General features: G+C 46.9%; 1 protein-coding gene across 1 annotated transcript in view; it reads right to left on the bottom strand.

The window, feature by feature from the left end:
• Positions 1 to 14,651, bottom strand: part of POMT2 (protein O-mannosyltransferase 2) — a 43,031-nt gene that overhangs the window by 16,125 nt on the left and 12,255 nt on the right. The window contains exons 3-9 of the mRNA XM_059373647.1: positions 14,478 to 14,582; positions 12,632 to 12,740; positions 10,748 to 10,856; positions 8,836 to 8,995; positions 7,368 to 7,474; positions 6,622 to 6,704; positions 4,016 to 4,125 (exon numbers count right to left, since the gene is read on the bottom strand). Coding sequence (XP_059229630.1) covers positions 4,016 to 4,125; positions 6,622 to 6,704; positions 7,368 to 7,474; positions 8,836 to 8,995; positions 10,748 to 10,856; positions 12,632 to 12,740; positions 14,478 to 14,582 — 783 coding nt within the window. The remainder of the gene's footprint in view (positions 1 to 4,015; positions 4,126 to 6,621; positions 6,705 to 7,367; positions 7,475 to 8,835; positions 8,996 to 10,747; positions 10,857 to 12,631; positions 12,741 to 14,477; positions 14,583 to 14,651) is intronic.

Below are 14,651 nucleotides of genomic sequence, written 5' to 3'. Positions count from 1 at the left end.
TCCAGCACACAAACAGGATTTAGTGTATTTTTTAAATTTTGTATTTATTTATTTTAGATAGAGATAGAGAGCATGAGCTGGGGGTGGGGCACAGGGAGAGGAAGAGAGAGAATGCTACCTTGGCTTCACAGCCAGTCATGGAGCTGGATGTGGGCTCAATCTCAGGACCCTGAGATCATGACCTGAGCTGAAATCAGGAATCAGACGCTTAACTGACTGAGCCACGCTGGTACCTTGATTTAGTGCATTTTAAGAAGTAATTAAGAACATGCCTCAAATTTTCTAAATGAAAAATTCATGCTATATTTTCTAGAATGTGACCAAATGAAACTAAATAGCTCCATATATATCTTGTCCTAGAAGCCGGAGGGTTTAGCCTGTAGCCATTTCATAGACACCGATTTTTAAAAAATTAAATGTGTGTGTGTGCATGTGAACATTCACATCATGCTATGATGAATCTAATAGCAAAAATTCAGAAACAGAATAAACATCCAGTGATAGGGGAGTAGCTAACATGATGATACGTCTGCAGGACAGAACATTACACAGCCACAAAAAATGTTTCTGAGCATTTTTTACCAGCATAGGAAAAGGTTTATAAAATGCTGATGCTGAAAGGGGCTGCCATTTCTCACTAGGTACTGCTCTAAGCACTGGGCAAGTCTTCTATCTCTGCTAGGCACCATAGCTAGCCCCACCTTACAAGGAAACTAAGGATGGGTAATTTGCTCAAAGTCACCACGGCCTATCGAACCAAGCAGCTAACTCCAAAGCTCCCAGGATAGAAATTATACACATAACAATTATGCCAATTACATAAACAAGAACACAAATATCCAGAAACAATCGAAATATATGCAAAGTGAGTTTTATGACTCCAATTGGATAAAACATTACTGATTTACTTGCAAAGGAATTTGGAATCAGCAGTTAGGGAAAAAATTATGTATGTATTATGGCTGCTTTGTTTCAGTGGCTTTTCCTTTCTCAGAAAAAAGTCAGGAATGATGGTATTTCGAATGTACAAGACACGTGGATGGCTCAGCTGGTTAAGCATCAGACTCCTGATCTCAGCTCAGGTCTCTATCTCAGGGTCATGAGTTCAAGCCCCACACTGGAGCCCAGCTCCCCCAGTGTGGAGCCAACTTAAAAAAAAGGGGTGGGGTGCTTGGGTGGCTCAGTGGGTTAAGCCTCTGCCTTCTGCTCAGATCATGATCTCAGGGTCTTAGGATCAAGGCCCGAATGAGGCTCTCTGCTCAGCAGGAAGCCTGCTTCCTCCTCTCTCTCTCTGCCTACTTGTGATCTCTCTCTGTCAAATAAATTCTTAAAAAAAAAAAAAAAAAGAGAGAAACTAAAACATTTTGGCAGCCATCAAGAAATTAAATTCATACTCCCAAACAAAGGTACAGAGAGTCCACCGGCCTAGATTTGCTTAAAGGATCTTAAGATTTTATGTTGCTTGTGCGTATGTACTCTGTGTATTTTTTTAAACAAAACTTACTATTAAAATTATATAAGAAAAATTACTTCTTTATTACGAGTATAGTCCATGGCCTCTTTTTCCCATAGAAACATTTGTTTTTACAATGGATTTTTTTACAACAGAAAGTCTCCTAGAAACACTCATATCCTATAATAACAGAATGTTGTACGCCAAACTATGTGGGTAAACACTGATCTTCTGGAATTAATGTAGCTTTCGGTTTTGGTTTTTTTTGTTTTTTTATTTTATAAATGTTATACTTTAAAAATATTTTAAAATGGACTCCTAGGGTTGTTGACAAGACACTAAACTCCAGGGCAGTGTGGGCCACTAGAAGTGGTTTAGTCCAACTCCCCATTTGGCAGATGACGAAACTGGCTAAGAAAGGCTCAGTGTGATTCAGCTGGGACAGAACCAGACTCTTCCATGCCATGGCCCCACATGCTCTCTCTACATCACTATCATGACTTCACACCTCCACACATGACTGTGAGTATGTAACACCAGGACTAGTTTAACAAGGTCCTTCTCTCCCTTTGCACAGTGTAAACAATGCTGGCCTCCACATCTGTAACTTGAGCTTCTCCATGACAGCTGCAGCTCCCCATGGAAGGGCTAGCTGTGGTTTTCTGCTCTGGCCATCCACTAGCCGTTTCTGGAGAATTTCACAGCAAAACAGAAAGGCACAATGCATGGGCCCCCACCTGGATCAGTGGAGTCAGAGCTTCTATTTGGTACCCAGGCACTGGAATGTTTTAAAAACTCTCCAGTGGGTTCGAAAGTGCTAGAGACAACAGGAGAATCAAGAATGGGAAGCTTGATACTAAAACCCAACACTCTGCGTCAACTTCCTGGTGAACTAGTAAATAAGGAAATAATAATAAAGATTTTTAGGAAGTAAAACTTTTTTGCCAAGTAAAAATACCAGTCATTTTGCCAGAAGAGAAGCATCACTCCAAGCCTCTTAGCACAAAAGCCTCTCCTGCAGTCTGCGCGCCTCCCCTCTCCCCTGCTCCCTACTCCTGAGACCTGGGGCCTCACCACTCCTCAGAAGCAGTCCCAGTTAGCAACGAGGCCCCCTTTACTATCATTCAATGTGGCCTCTTTCTTAGCCTTCTCTGAGGCCTTTGCAGCACCTGAACTGCTGACCACCAGTCCTCCTGGGATGCTGTCTGCCCTGGGCTCTCCTCCCAACCCCTGTTCACACCCTCCTTCTCAGCCTCGTCTACCAGCGCCCCTCAGAGCATCTCCACCACTGCCTAAGTGTTGCTGCCCCCCACCCAGGGCTCCTTCACTGCCTCTCCTGCCTCTGCACACCCTTCCTGGGCAATGCCACCCATCCCACTGTGTCACAGATACCCATATGCTATGCACACAGATCTTCTTCCTGAGACAAGCCCCAAACCTCAAATACACAAAACAAACTCTCTCATTTCCAGAGCTATTCCTCCTCCTCCATTTCTGACTATGGTGAAACACCATTACCACAGACACCTTCATCTCCAGCCTACAGACCTAGATACAGCTTATCCCTGACAGCTGCCAGTGATGGGGCCCTGACACTGAGCTGTGAAGTGTTTCCTGAATCAATTCCCACCTCTGTTCATGGTCTTTGCCTCTATTCACCATCCTCTGTCATGATTATTGCCTCCCAACTTATTTCTTGCCTTCAATCTGCCCCTCCTTTCAATCCATCACCTAAAAATCTAATCACATCTTATCACGCCTTCACAAATCTCCGCGCCTCACCAGTGTCCACAGAACAAAGTCAAATCTACTGTAACACAGAAGGCCTCTGCACAACTTGGCTCCCCAACCTCTCCAACATCCTGCCTCTCCCTCTTAGGCACCATCTGCCACAGCCACACCCGACACTCATAGACAGGGACACGGACACAGTGTGGCCCACTCGCTCAGGTAATACTCATGGCTAAGACCCCAGGGTGCATGTCACATGTACTTCATACTTTTAATCTGCACAATGACCCTATGATGGAGAAAGGCACTCTTTATTTTCCCTAATTAAAAATGAAGATAATGAAGCAGAAAAAGGCCAAGTAACTTGTTTAAAGTCTAACTCTGGTGTAAAAAGGATTCAAACCCAGATAATGTAGTCTGGTTTCCAAGTCTGTGTTTACAACCACAACACCTGACCATCATCCATGTCAAGCCAGGCACCGTGAGCCTTCCAAGAGCTAGCAAGAGTCAAGAGGAACTGAATTCACAGTTCAATGTGAATAGGGTTAGCGCAGAGGCTTACAAAGCATGCCAGGCAAACCCCTCATGTGAGAGGCATTTACCCCAGTAAGCAGTAGAGGTGGCTCATGGTAATCGGAGGCAACACTTGCTCTGAAGCCTAAAGAAGCTGGAGCTAGCCAGAGGAAAAGGATTAGGGCGCGGGAGGAAGACTGTTTCAAGCAGGGAAAATGGTGCAGGAAAAGGATGGGGGCAAGAAAGAGAAGGGCAGGCTCCGTCCTGGCCAACAGCTTGGTGTTGCTACAGTACAGGAAGTACAAAAGGCTCACTGACCTGCTGCTGGCGGGCACCAATGCCCTCGGGGTAGAGGTGCCTGTGGGAGTGGAGATAGCCGATGGCCATCCGCAGGTTCTTCACGGTGATCACGGAGCCATAGGCCAGATCTGGGAGGAAGGAAGACAGGGTGTGAGCTGGCATGGTGCTAGCGGTGGCCCCTGACTGGAAGGGGCCTCTGAAGCCACAGGACTCACTCACCCTCTCACAGACCGCACTGGGCCTAGCGCTACCTAAAGTGAGACACACAGGTGCCTTCTCAGTCCCATGGTGTCAACGCAAGTGGGAGCTCACTACAGGGTCTCACTGGTGTCCTTACCTCCCTTTCCTCCGCAGAACTTCAGAAGAAATGATGTTAACAGGGGTGTTATCAAGCACTACTTGTAAAAGCAAAAGATTAGAAAAGGCCCATCCTTCAAAGTCTATACATACATTAAACACAACAAAGGAAGAAGCGTTTCAAGTCTTACCTAACATATTCTTCAAGATAGATATAAAGTTATGATAGACTGTTAAGATAATTTTCACTTTTGCAAAGTCCTTTTGTGTCTTTTCAATCTGATACCATATAAAGTAGCTGTTCGATGGTGTTTGGGTTTGTTGGTTTTTTCAATTCAGAGTTTAAAAAAAAAAAAAAAAGGAATAAACTAAGAAGATCCCTTCTGCCCGCAGGCCCTGGGTAACTGAGAAGCCTCTTTTCCTCCTACTGTCCCTCTTCTCAGTCCCCTGTAATCTGGCTGCCCTGGCATTCCCCAGTCCACTGAGACGCGTCTCGCTCCATCAGTGATAGACTACTCCGGTCCTCCTTCGTTCGTTCCTTTGGTCAGCAGATCATATCAAATACAGAGTGGATCCAAAGCTGGAGGGGTCCTGGCTATGGCCCTGGGAGAGCCCAGACTTAGAGAAGAAGACGGCACACACCGATGAGCACAGGACAGTGGGCAAGTGCTCCAGCAAAGGAGTGATGGTGTGTGACACGGTGGGAGCCCAGAGCAGAGTAGGATGAATTCTCATGCAAAGAGTAAGAAGAGGCTGGCTTGATGGAAGAGATCACAGTGAGCTAGGTTTGAAACAACAAGCAGGCAGGCATTTGCCAACACCCACAGCGCCATTCTTCTACACTCTCACCCAGGCCAACATATGTAGCCCCGCACACTGCTGACCATCTTTGCTTCTGGAAATGCTCTGTTCCCCCCTTCTCAACCCACGCTCCCTCTAGGACTGCCCTCTGCAGCATCCTTTCCTAACTCCCTCCCTCCTGCACTCCCAGTGACCTGGCTTCGGCCAGCCCAGATCTCATTCTCTTTCTACAGGTTTCTAACGGATCACAGCCACTGCCACGGTATCACTCTTCCTGTTAGCTGGCTGATTCCTCCTCTGAAAGCATCAGCCACAAGCCCATTACCCCTGTTGCATGGATTTCCCCACGCATCTCAAATCAGCCTCTCTACAGTGGAGCCCAGTATCTGTCTTTCTAAACGAACTTTTTAACCTGCTTCCCCTATTTCTCATTCTGTACAGTCTTGGCGGGGCCCCTGTGTCCTAGGTACTGTGCAAGGCACTGGAAAGACTAGAAGATGTCATTGTGTCTCCAAGAAACAATTACCTGGGCTCAAGTCCTCAGTGACATCTTTCCTTTTCTCTTTCCATGTCCAATCTCCCTTGTCCATGCCCACGTGCCCCACTCCTATGGTTGCTACCACAATACCCAGCTCCAGACCCCAGAACAGCTTTCCAGAGGGGACCCCGCCTCCAATCCCGCCCCCTCCCTAGCCGTCCTATGCTTCGTATTAGTGTTGCCTCCCTACAGCACAGCCTTCCTGTCCTCCTTCATGCTCAAAGGCCTCTGCTGTGTCTCCACTGTCTATTTAATGAGTCAGATACCTCACCCAAACGTTTCAAACCCTTATAATCTGGGCCCAATCTATCCTTCCAGCCTTATCTTCTACTACTTTTCTATGGATAATCTGTGCCTTACATTGTGCCCTGTTCATGGCCTTGATCATGCTGTCCCCTCTGCGCTGTATGCCCTCTCCTCCCTCTCTGTCCGTTCAAATCTACCCATTCTTCCAGGGCCAAACTCCACGGCATCTCATTCTATGTAGCTCTGATGCCCTCCAACCCCCTAGCAGAAGTGATCTCTTGTACCCTTCGATCCCTTATGTACTTAACACACACAGTTACTGGATTCTCCACTCTGGAGGGCAGGCCCTCTACAGCCGCCAGCGTGGCTAACGTGCTGAACTACGACCTGCGAATAAGTGGCTGGATGTGCGTCACCGAATGCGATGGTGGAAAGTGACCACCAGCACCAGCGCCTGTGCTTTCACCAGATTCTCTCCGCTTGCCTTCCCACAGAGCTGACTTGGATGCTTCCACAGCCACAAGGGAGAAGTCGCTCTGTACAGTCGAAGAGCTTGCTGCTCGAGGCTGCCCTTCCTGTGTCCCAAGTCACTCTTGAGTGCCCACCCCAGATCTAACTGGATGTGGCTCCCAGTCTGCCATCTACAGGCTACACTAACTCAGGCTATCATAGTCGTCTTTTCTAATTCACCTACCCAGAAAGGCTTCTGCCCTTCTACCTTCATAAAGGCCGAGATACTCACGTTCAGGGATGGAAGCATTGTGAAGGTTGTTGCCTGACAGCCGGGCCTGGAAGGCAGAACTGAAGAAGCCATCACCAGGACCGCTGTGGGAAAAGGAGCAGAAAAGAGGCGAGTTCGTGGAGAGGAGTTCTAATTTCCTGGGAACCCTGGAAGAGCCCTGTGCAACTAATCTAAAAAAAAGACAACCACAGTGGCAGCATGGTATTATGGGACAGACATAGTGGTGGAGTTGGAGTAACAGGGGTCCAGATCTCAAATAAGCCACTTACTGGCTAGGTGACTTTCAGCAGTAGCTAACTTTGTTTAGCCTTAATTCCTCATTCATACATTGGGGATTTAAAAAAAAAAAAAAAAAAAAAAAGAACTCATAAAGGATCATGATGAAGCAAGAGAATATGTACAAGATGCTGACACAGGGTAGCTACTTGGTAAATGGGAGCTACAGCCAGTAGCTGTAGATTATCGCCCTCCTCCAACTGCACGCCTTATTCTGGCCCATCCCTGTTAAGCACAGGGGCTCTGCTGAGGGATAAGGGGCAGTTTGGCTATTAGGAAGTTCTCCTCTTCCTTCTGGCTTTTCTGAGCCCTCTGGATACCCAAAAGATGGAACATAGAAGAAACAAACAGATAAAACCCACCAGGTCCCTCTAACATCCCAACCACAGACCCAGCAAATCAGAGCCCACCCGCAGGCTGAGAGGCAAGAGGAAAATGGGAAGCAAGAGGCTGGAAAGGCTCTGCTGTACCTTTTGTTCAGCACCATGAAGTGAACAGCATAAGTGGCCGTGTAGAGAGTCAAGGGCAGCACTATGAGGCACAGGACACGAGCAGTCAGGTGTTTCCCCACAGTCACCTGCAAACACAGCCAGTGCGGGGTGCTGGGCACATGGGATCTTATCCTACTTTGTACCTTATATGTGCGTTATATGTAACTTTTTATGTGTGAGTCAAAATCACAAAAAAATTGAAAAACTAACAGCCAACAACAACAACAAAAAAATGTGAAAACCCTAGTCTTTCTATAATACCCCTCCCCACCCCGGGCCCTGCAAGGGGGTGAACCCGGGCCAGCCCTCTGCTGCCTATGCAGGCCCTCACCCAGGACCCCAGACCTTCCCTGCATCTTCAGCCTCATCACTCATCAGTCCCCTCTGCCTCCCAGTTCCGCTGAGCTCCCCGTGTGGTCCCTGCGCTTCCTGCACTGCGCCAGCCCTATCTGACACACACATAAGTATTCCTGATCTATAGCTCAGGCCTCAGCTTCCCCCCAATAAATCTTCCTGGACCATGTGACCCAGGCTCACGCCCTCCACTGTGCCCTCACAGCACTTTTTGGCTGGACTGTAATCACCCGTTCACTTATTTCTCTCTCTCCATTGTCTCTGGAGGGCAGCATGCCCCTTGTTTTATTCCCAGCATACTCCAGCATGCCCCTTGTTTTATTCATCTGCATATTCCATGTTTCAGACTTAAAGGCAGTCTGTCTGTATTTTCTGAGCTAATAAATGAATTTATCAAGGTTTTGGTTCAGAGGCGATGGTAAACCATTGTTCTGGTCTGGAGTCAGCCTCCTCTAAGCCTGAATCCTACATCCACCTTTATCACTTGTACGGTCTTGGACGCACGATTACCTCTCTAGGTCTGCACTTCCTCATTTGTGAAGAGAAGGTCATAATGACCTACCTCACAGGACTGTTAGGAGAGATAAATGAGAGTGAGGGTGAAGCCCTTTGCCCAGTGCCTGGCACAGAATCAGCTTAGTTAATAATACTTTAATAAACTCTAAAGGCCCTTACTTGCCTCCAAATCTGGAGACCCTGGGTCAGAGAAAGAACACTGTGAGTTCATGAAGTCATCCTACCCATTTTACCCACGATCCCAAGCAGCAAGTATCTTCCATATATTGGCATGAGTCCAGCTGGACAGACTCCCCCGGCTGGGCAGTTTGCAGAGCATTTAAAAAACATCACAGAAACAAATGCTAAAAGAAAATTCCAAGGATGTCGGTTCATCCTCTCCCTTTAAACCTCTCTAGCCTCTGAGCATGGCCTACTTCCTACTGTCAGGCTGCCGACAGACAACGGCCGGATCCAGCCCATCTCAGGCCAAGAACACAGCCACTCTACCACCTGCAGCAGAGGCAGAGAAAGGCCACTGGCTCTGCTGCACAATACCAGGGAGCAAAGACATTTCCACAAGCACTTGGATTCTCACCACTGAAAGACTGAGGTCTCCAAACAGGTGCCAAAGGTCTGAAATGGTGTTCCACCCCACTTGCAGGATGATAAAGAGGCCAACAAACTTGACCCCTAAAGCACCAGCCAGATTAATGCCAGTCAGGCTGAGCCAGAACCACCAGGGGGCAGAGAAGGGCCTGAAAACCAACAAGACACAAGAGTTCAGTTTGGCAGCTGGAACCAAACTAAAAAAACAAAAAAACAAGAGCAGCAGTGGGGAAGGGCAGAGGTGTTGTGACCCTGATAGGCTGGGACTGCCGTCTTTCTAGAGGGCTCCTAACCTCAGGGGCCATGGTGTGGCTCCAAGGAGCATGGGGTCTATGAAACTCCCAAAACCGCAGGAAGCAGGGTGAGAGTAAGGGGGACGTTTTTCTGGCTGGGGCTCTAGCTTTCCTGGCTAAGTACAGGGCTCGAAGTAAGAGTAAGTCTTGTTCTTCAGTAGTGACCGATCAAGTGGGAGGAAAAGGCAAATCCAGAGAGGCCCACCGGATTCAGCCAGCCCTCGCCTGGGGTCACCTGCGGCCCTTGTGAAGTCACCAAGTACTGCTTACTATGTGTCAGGCGCTGTTCTGAGCACTTCACACATATAAACTAACAGTCACTATAACTCAGCGGAGGTGGGTCGTATGATGATCCCCTCCACCCAGAGGAGGAAACTGAGTTACAGAGAGGCTCAGCAGTACAGCTAGCAAGTGGTAGAGCGCGTCCTAACCCCAGCAGTCGGTTCCAAGGTTTGCTACACTTCCAGCACCCAGTGCTCGGTGCTGCCACTTCCCACTAGCTGGCTGCTTCCTCTGCCAGAGTGAAGGCTCCTTAACCGTGAGACTTATGTACCTCCGGCCCCTGGCACAGTACCTGGCACAGAGTAAGGATTCAAGAAGTGGCAGGTGGAGGCGGACGTGGTAGAAAGAGATAATCACCCAAAGCCAGAAAGAGATGGTAGTCACTGGATCTGGCTTTACTAGCATAATTTAATTTAATGAGTCTGGCCAGGGAGAAACCAAGCTGACTCCTAGAAAAGCCTAGGCGGAGCCAGCTCTTTTGGTTTGAATAGAATGAATGACCTACTCTACTCTCTCAGAGGCAAAAGGATGATCTAAAAAAGACCATTCTGGAAGAAGACCAGGCCCTCCAGAACAGCTTTAGAACTGACCAGGGCCTGCAGAGATCCTCTTGACTGGTATGGACTGCTTAAGCCAACCTTTATATATATTCTTCCTGTCAGTGGGTCAGGAATGGATGCAACCACGGAGGAGGGCAGGGAGACAAACAGCTCCCAGGTGGTTTCTGTCCTGGTTCCCTCCCCTCTAGGACAGAGAATGTGAAGGGAAAAGTTATTTTGGGATCCCTAACCAGCACTGGTGCCAAGGGTGGCTTAGAAGATGGTGGGGTTGGGGAAGGCATTAGGACTCCTCCATAACATCCACAAACCAGTACCCAAATCCACCCATTATAATATTCTTAAAACAGATAATTGACATTTTCTTATTTTTATACAAAACAAAGATAAAAATATGTCTAGAAAACATATTAAAATCTATTTTTATGGGGTGCCTGGGTGACTCAGTCGGTTAAGCATCCAACTCTAGATTTCGGCTTAGGTCATGATCCCAGGGTCATGAGACCGAGTTTTTCATTGGCCTCATGCTAAATGTGGAGCCTACTTGGGATTCTCTCTCTTCCTCTCCCTCTGCTCCCCCTCTTCTACATGCAAGCATATGTGTGTATGCTCTCTCTCTAAAAATAAATAAAGTATGCTATGCTTGCCTTAAGTGCAGTTTCAAGACAAGTCCTATAGGTACACACCCTGTCCCTGGTCATTACAGAAATTCTGGAGCTGCACAGTTTCTGACCCCCAATGCCCACCCCACAAAGATGGTGTTTCTGACCTGTCAGCACAGGAGTTGTACTTGACCATGCTCAGCACGGCAGCCATGATGAAGAACATCAAGATGGGGTCAAGGAGGATATACTGGGACAGAGTGAGGCATCCCGTATCTGAAAAACATGAGCTCAGCTCAGCAGTGAAAAAGGAAATCAGAGATGGACCCCCCTGAGAACCAAACACCCCAACAATAGGAAATAGCGTACCTTATGCTAAATTGCATGTAAGCATTTACGCAGTCAAGACCAGATGAGTCACTGAGTCATCAGGGAGGTGGAAGGCCATAGCTTTGGGGTTGACCAAAGCCCAGGGATAGGAAACTATCTTACAATGCTTTCAGGCCCATGATCTAAGAAAGGACCATGTCATTCAAACAGATGGAGCAGTCCTGAGACAAGGGTTCTTCCTCATTTCCACCATCAAAAAGGGAGTTCTGCCAGCCTGCTTACATAGCCATAAACTACCTATACCTAGGATAGAGTCTTAGCATGTTACATGAAGTCTCTGTCGGCAAATGATTCTCCACACAGGCACCAAAATGATTGTTTTTAAAACAAAATGTCATGACATCAAGCCCCTACTTGAAGCCTCCAATGTCTTGCCGCTCACTCAGACTAACCAGGTCCTCATGACAGCTGCCAAAGCCAGCATGGTCTCCCTCCCTAAGCAATCTCCCGTCCCAACACCCTCTGCCTCATTCACTCCAATCTGGTCACACTTGGCCTCCTTGCTGTTCCCCGAATCCACCAAATCCTGCCTTGAACCAGAACCACCACACATGCTGTTCCCTCTGCCTGAACACTCAGACCTCTGCATATGGCTTAATGTTTTGCTTCACTCAGCAATCCGCTCAAGATTGCTGCCTACAAGAGAATCCCTCCCCATTACTCTCTCCTTTACCCTACTCTGTTTTCTACATTGCACTATGGCTTACATTGTTACATCTCAGACTTATAATTTACTTGCTTATCTGTCATCTGCCCCACCAGTAGGTAATTTCCATGACAGCACAGTGTCTCATCAGCATATCCTCGGGGGCCCAGAAAAGTGGCCTGGCACAGAGGAGATGCTGGAAAAACAGTTGTGGGATGAAAAAAAGAATAAATGCATAGGATGAATAACTGTGAAGGGAAATTAAAGACACAAAGAAAAAGCCACCAATCCTCTACAGAGAGGCCCTATAATCTTGCAACCTGTCAAAATACAGCCAGAATCACCCCCGAAATATCCACCTAACTTGGCCTGGGCTTCTTTAAATGTTAAGTTCTATGAGGTCATAAATTCATTTTCATAAAAATCAGAATAGCACAGAACCAATTTCTACAGATCAATGCTCATTTATCCATGTGGGACTTATCCACAGAAAATAAAGTTCCCATTTTGTTATTTCCTGTCACCCAGCTACTTTTGAGACACCTGCCCTTGCATTCAGTTGGAATCAACTGAATTTAAGTTTAAGGGGTGCAAAGTTATAGCAACCTGAGAGATCTTGATAGTAACCTGAGAGAAGCAGTATTAGAATCGTAAGCATCCTTCAAATACACGCACGCGCGCGCGCACGCGCGCGCGCGCACACACACACACACACACACACACACACATTTATCTTCTTATCTATACCAAATTCAAATGTGGATAACCTGGAGATAATCTATTCTTGGGATTATGTATGTGAGCACTCCCCTTTAGTAATATAAAGGTGTGCTACACACAACTATTTTTATATGTAATAATCACTGGTGAAGAAAGAAGACTTGTAATACATTTACCCAATCTTAAATTTACTTAAGTACTGTGTCATGGACAGAATCCTTAAATGTATTGATTTCCACTTCCACTCATAATGTGGCAGTCAATCTCCTAAGAATCATGGTATCAGACAACTTACCAAAGGTGAGGAGGGCAGCGGAGAGCAGTGCTGCCGGGAGGGACCTGGACAGTTCCAATACAGTGAGGTAGGCAAAGGGGACCAGCAAGGAACCGAGGAAAGCACAGAACTATGGAAGGAAAAGAGAAGCAGTCAAACAGGCAAATAAGCATCAAAGATCTACCTGACTTGGTACAAATGACTGTTTAAAATGGAGGATCTTGGGGCAGACATGACTTGGTGATGTGAAATCACCTGGAATATCTATAAGCAAAAAAGGGGTGGTGTGACAGTGAATCGTCAAATCAAGCAACATGTGTGTGCCCATTGAGCACCATCGAACACTGACATGAAATCAGCAAAGTTCAGCCGAGGAGGTGTGCACAGGATGGCACACAGTTTAACAGGGGACTCTGAGGTGAGACTGGCCCATCCACTGCTAGCTGGGACTAAAAGTGTACATCTCTGAACCTCAGCCTCCCCATCTGTGTCATATGAAAAATTAGAGTTCCTGCCTCAGAGACTTTTACCTGGAGATTAAATGAACTAGTTTTATCAGCAGACACAAAGTACTCAATAAACATGAGCTTCCACTACACAACTGTCAGTACAAGCAGAGAAAGACCTCTCTACATTGTTGTAATATTCTAGAGAATTCTATTATGATTTCTGTTATTTCTCCCTTGGCTCTTTTCTTCAATCACACCAGAAAATGACTCTTTAATCTACAGGTTGCATTTTGATTCTGGAAAAAAAATTATCTGACACTTCAGTATCTGGAGAATTGTTTTTTTGTTTTGTTTGGAACCACCAGCTCTCTCTCCACCTTCCTACCCTGTCCATCAAGAGTAAATAGACAAGCCCGGGGAAATGGAAATTCTCACATTTGGGTTGTCACTTTTTGTCAACTGAAAGCATGTCCTAGTGTGAAAGGAAACGAGGCTGTCATATCTGGCCTTCTCAATTTCCACAGCAAGTCCACAGTGAGTCAGGCCTCTATCCAACTACATATGCTATGTGATGTTCAAAAGTCATTAAGAAGACGCAGAACCACTTAAGAATATGAATCGAGGGCTAGGGCAATCCTTATTTAATACAGTATAATATGACCATGCAAATCACCCAGTGATTAGCTCAAATAAGCACACAGTGTTTATCTAAAGTGCTTTGAGCTCCTTAAGGAACAAAGCCTGTAAATAAATGCAACCTGTTCTGAGAGCTCCACATCTGAAGTCAGGTTTTGTAGGTTTCATTTAGCTGCAGATAAGGGGTCCCCACAGAGTTGGGTACTTAGGCCCGGTGATGCTCCTCAAGATGGGTGCTATGACTCGGGAAAAACATGTAGCCTCTTCTAAAGACTGGAAAACCCCTTTTGGGTGCCTGAAGCCTTCATGGGGAAAGAAGCAGTGACCTGGTGTCAGGAGTATGGGATGCTGAGATCTTAAGAAGAGCCCTCAGAGACAGGCAACTCTCCAGCAGTTCTGGCCACAGAGGAGAATGACGTGCAGCTTGCCAAAGTGCTGAGGCCAATGTCAGGGCTGCAGGAGCCTCCTGGCTGCCTGGGTCCTAGGTTGTTCTCCAACCCAAAGTCTGAAGCCTCACATGGGCTGGGCAATAGGTGACTGTGTGCCTGCTCCTACCCATGAAATCTCTGTATTATCTGTGGCCTCCCTTAACATTCTTATCCACCACAGTTCTGAATCTCTATACCAAAATCTCTACTACAGGATGGGGGTCTAATCTTCGACCCTCCCACTGCCACCCAAAGTCCCTTTGTCTACACCTGCCACCATTCCACGGCTCCAACTGTAAGTTCTGACTGGGTGTGGCCCCAGGGTTCAGTCTAGAGCAAGTCAGGAAGCCTTACTCCTCTCATTCCCATGTAGTTGTGATGCTCATACTTGTCCCCAGGCTTCTGGAACAAAAAAGTCCCATCATATCCACTCAGGTAGCCAGCAAGACCTATCAGCATCTGAGGAGAGAAGAAGAACAAACAAAAAGATGAGGAGAGACTTTTAAGATTCCTCTGTCCCCGAACTTC

Source organism: Mustela nigripes, chromosome 13, assembly GCF_022355385.1.
Source record: "Mustela nigripes isolate SB6536 chromosome 13, MUSNIG.SB6536, whole genome shotgun sequence".
Lineage (NCBI taxonomy): Eukaryota > Metazoa > Chordata > Mammalia > Carnivora > Mustelidae > Mustela > Mustela nigripes.
This window is presented reverse-complemented; position numbering and strand designations above follow the sequence as displayed.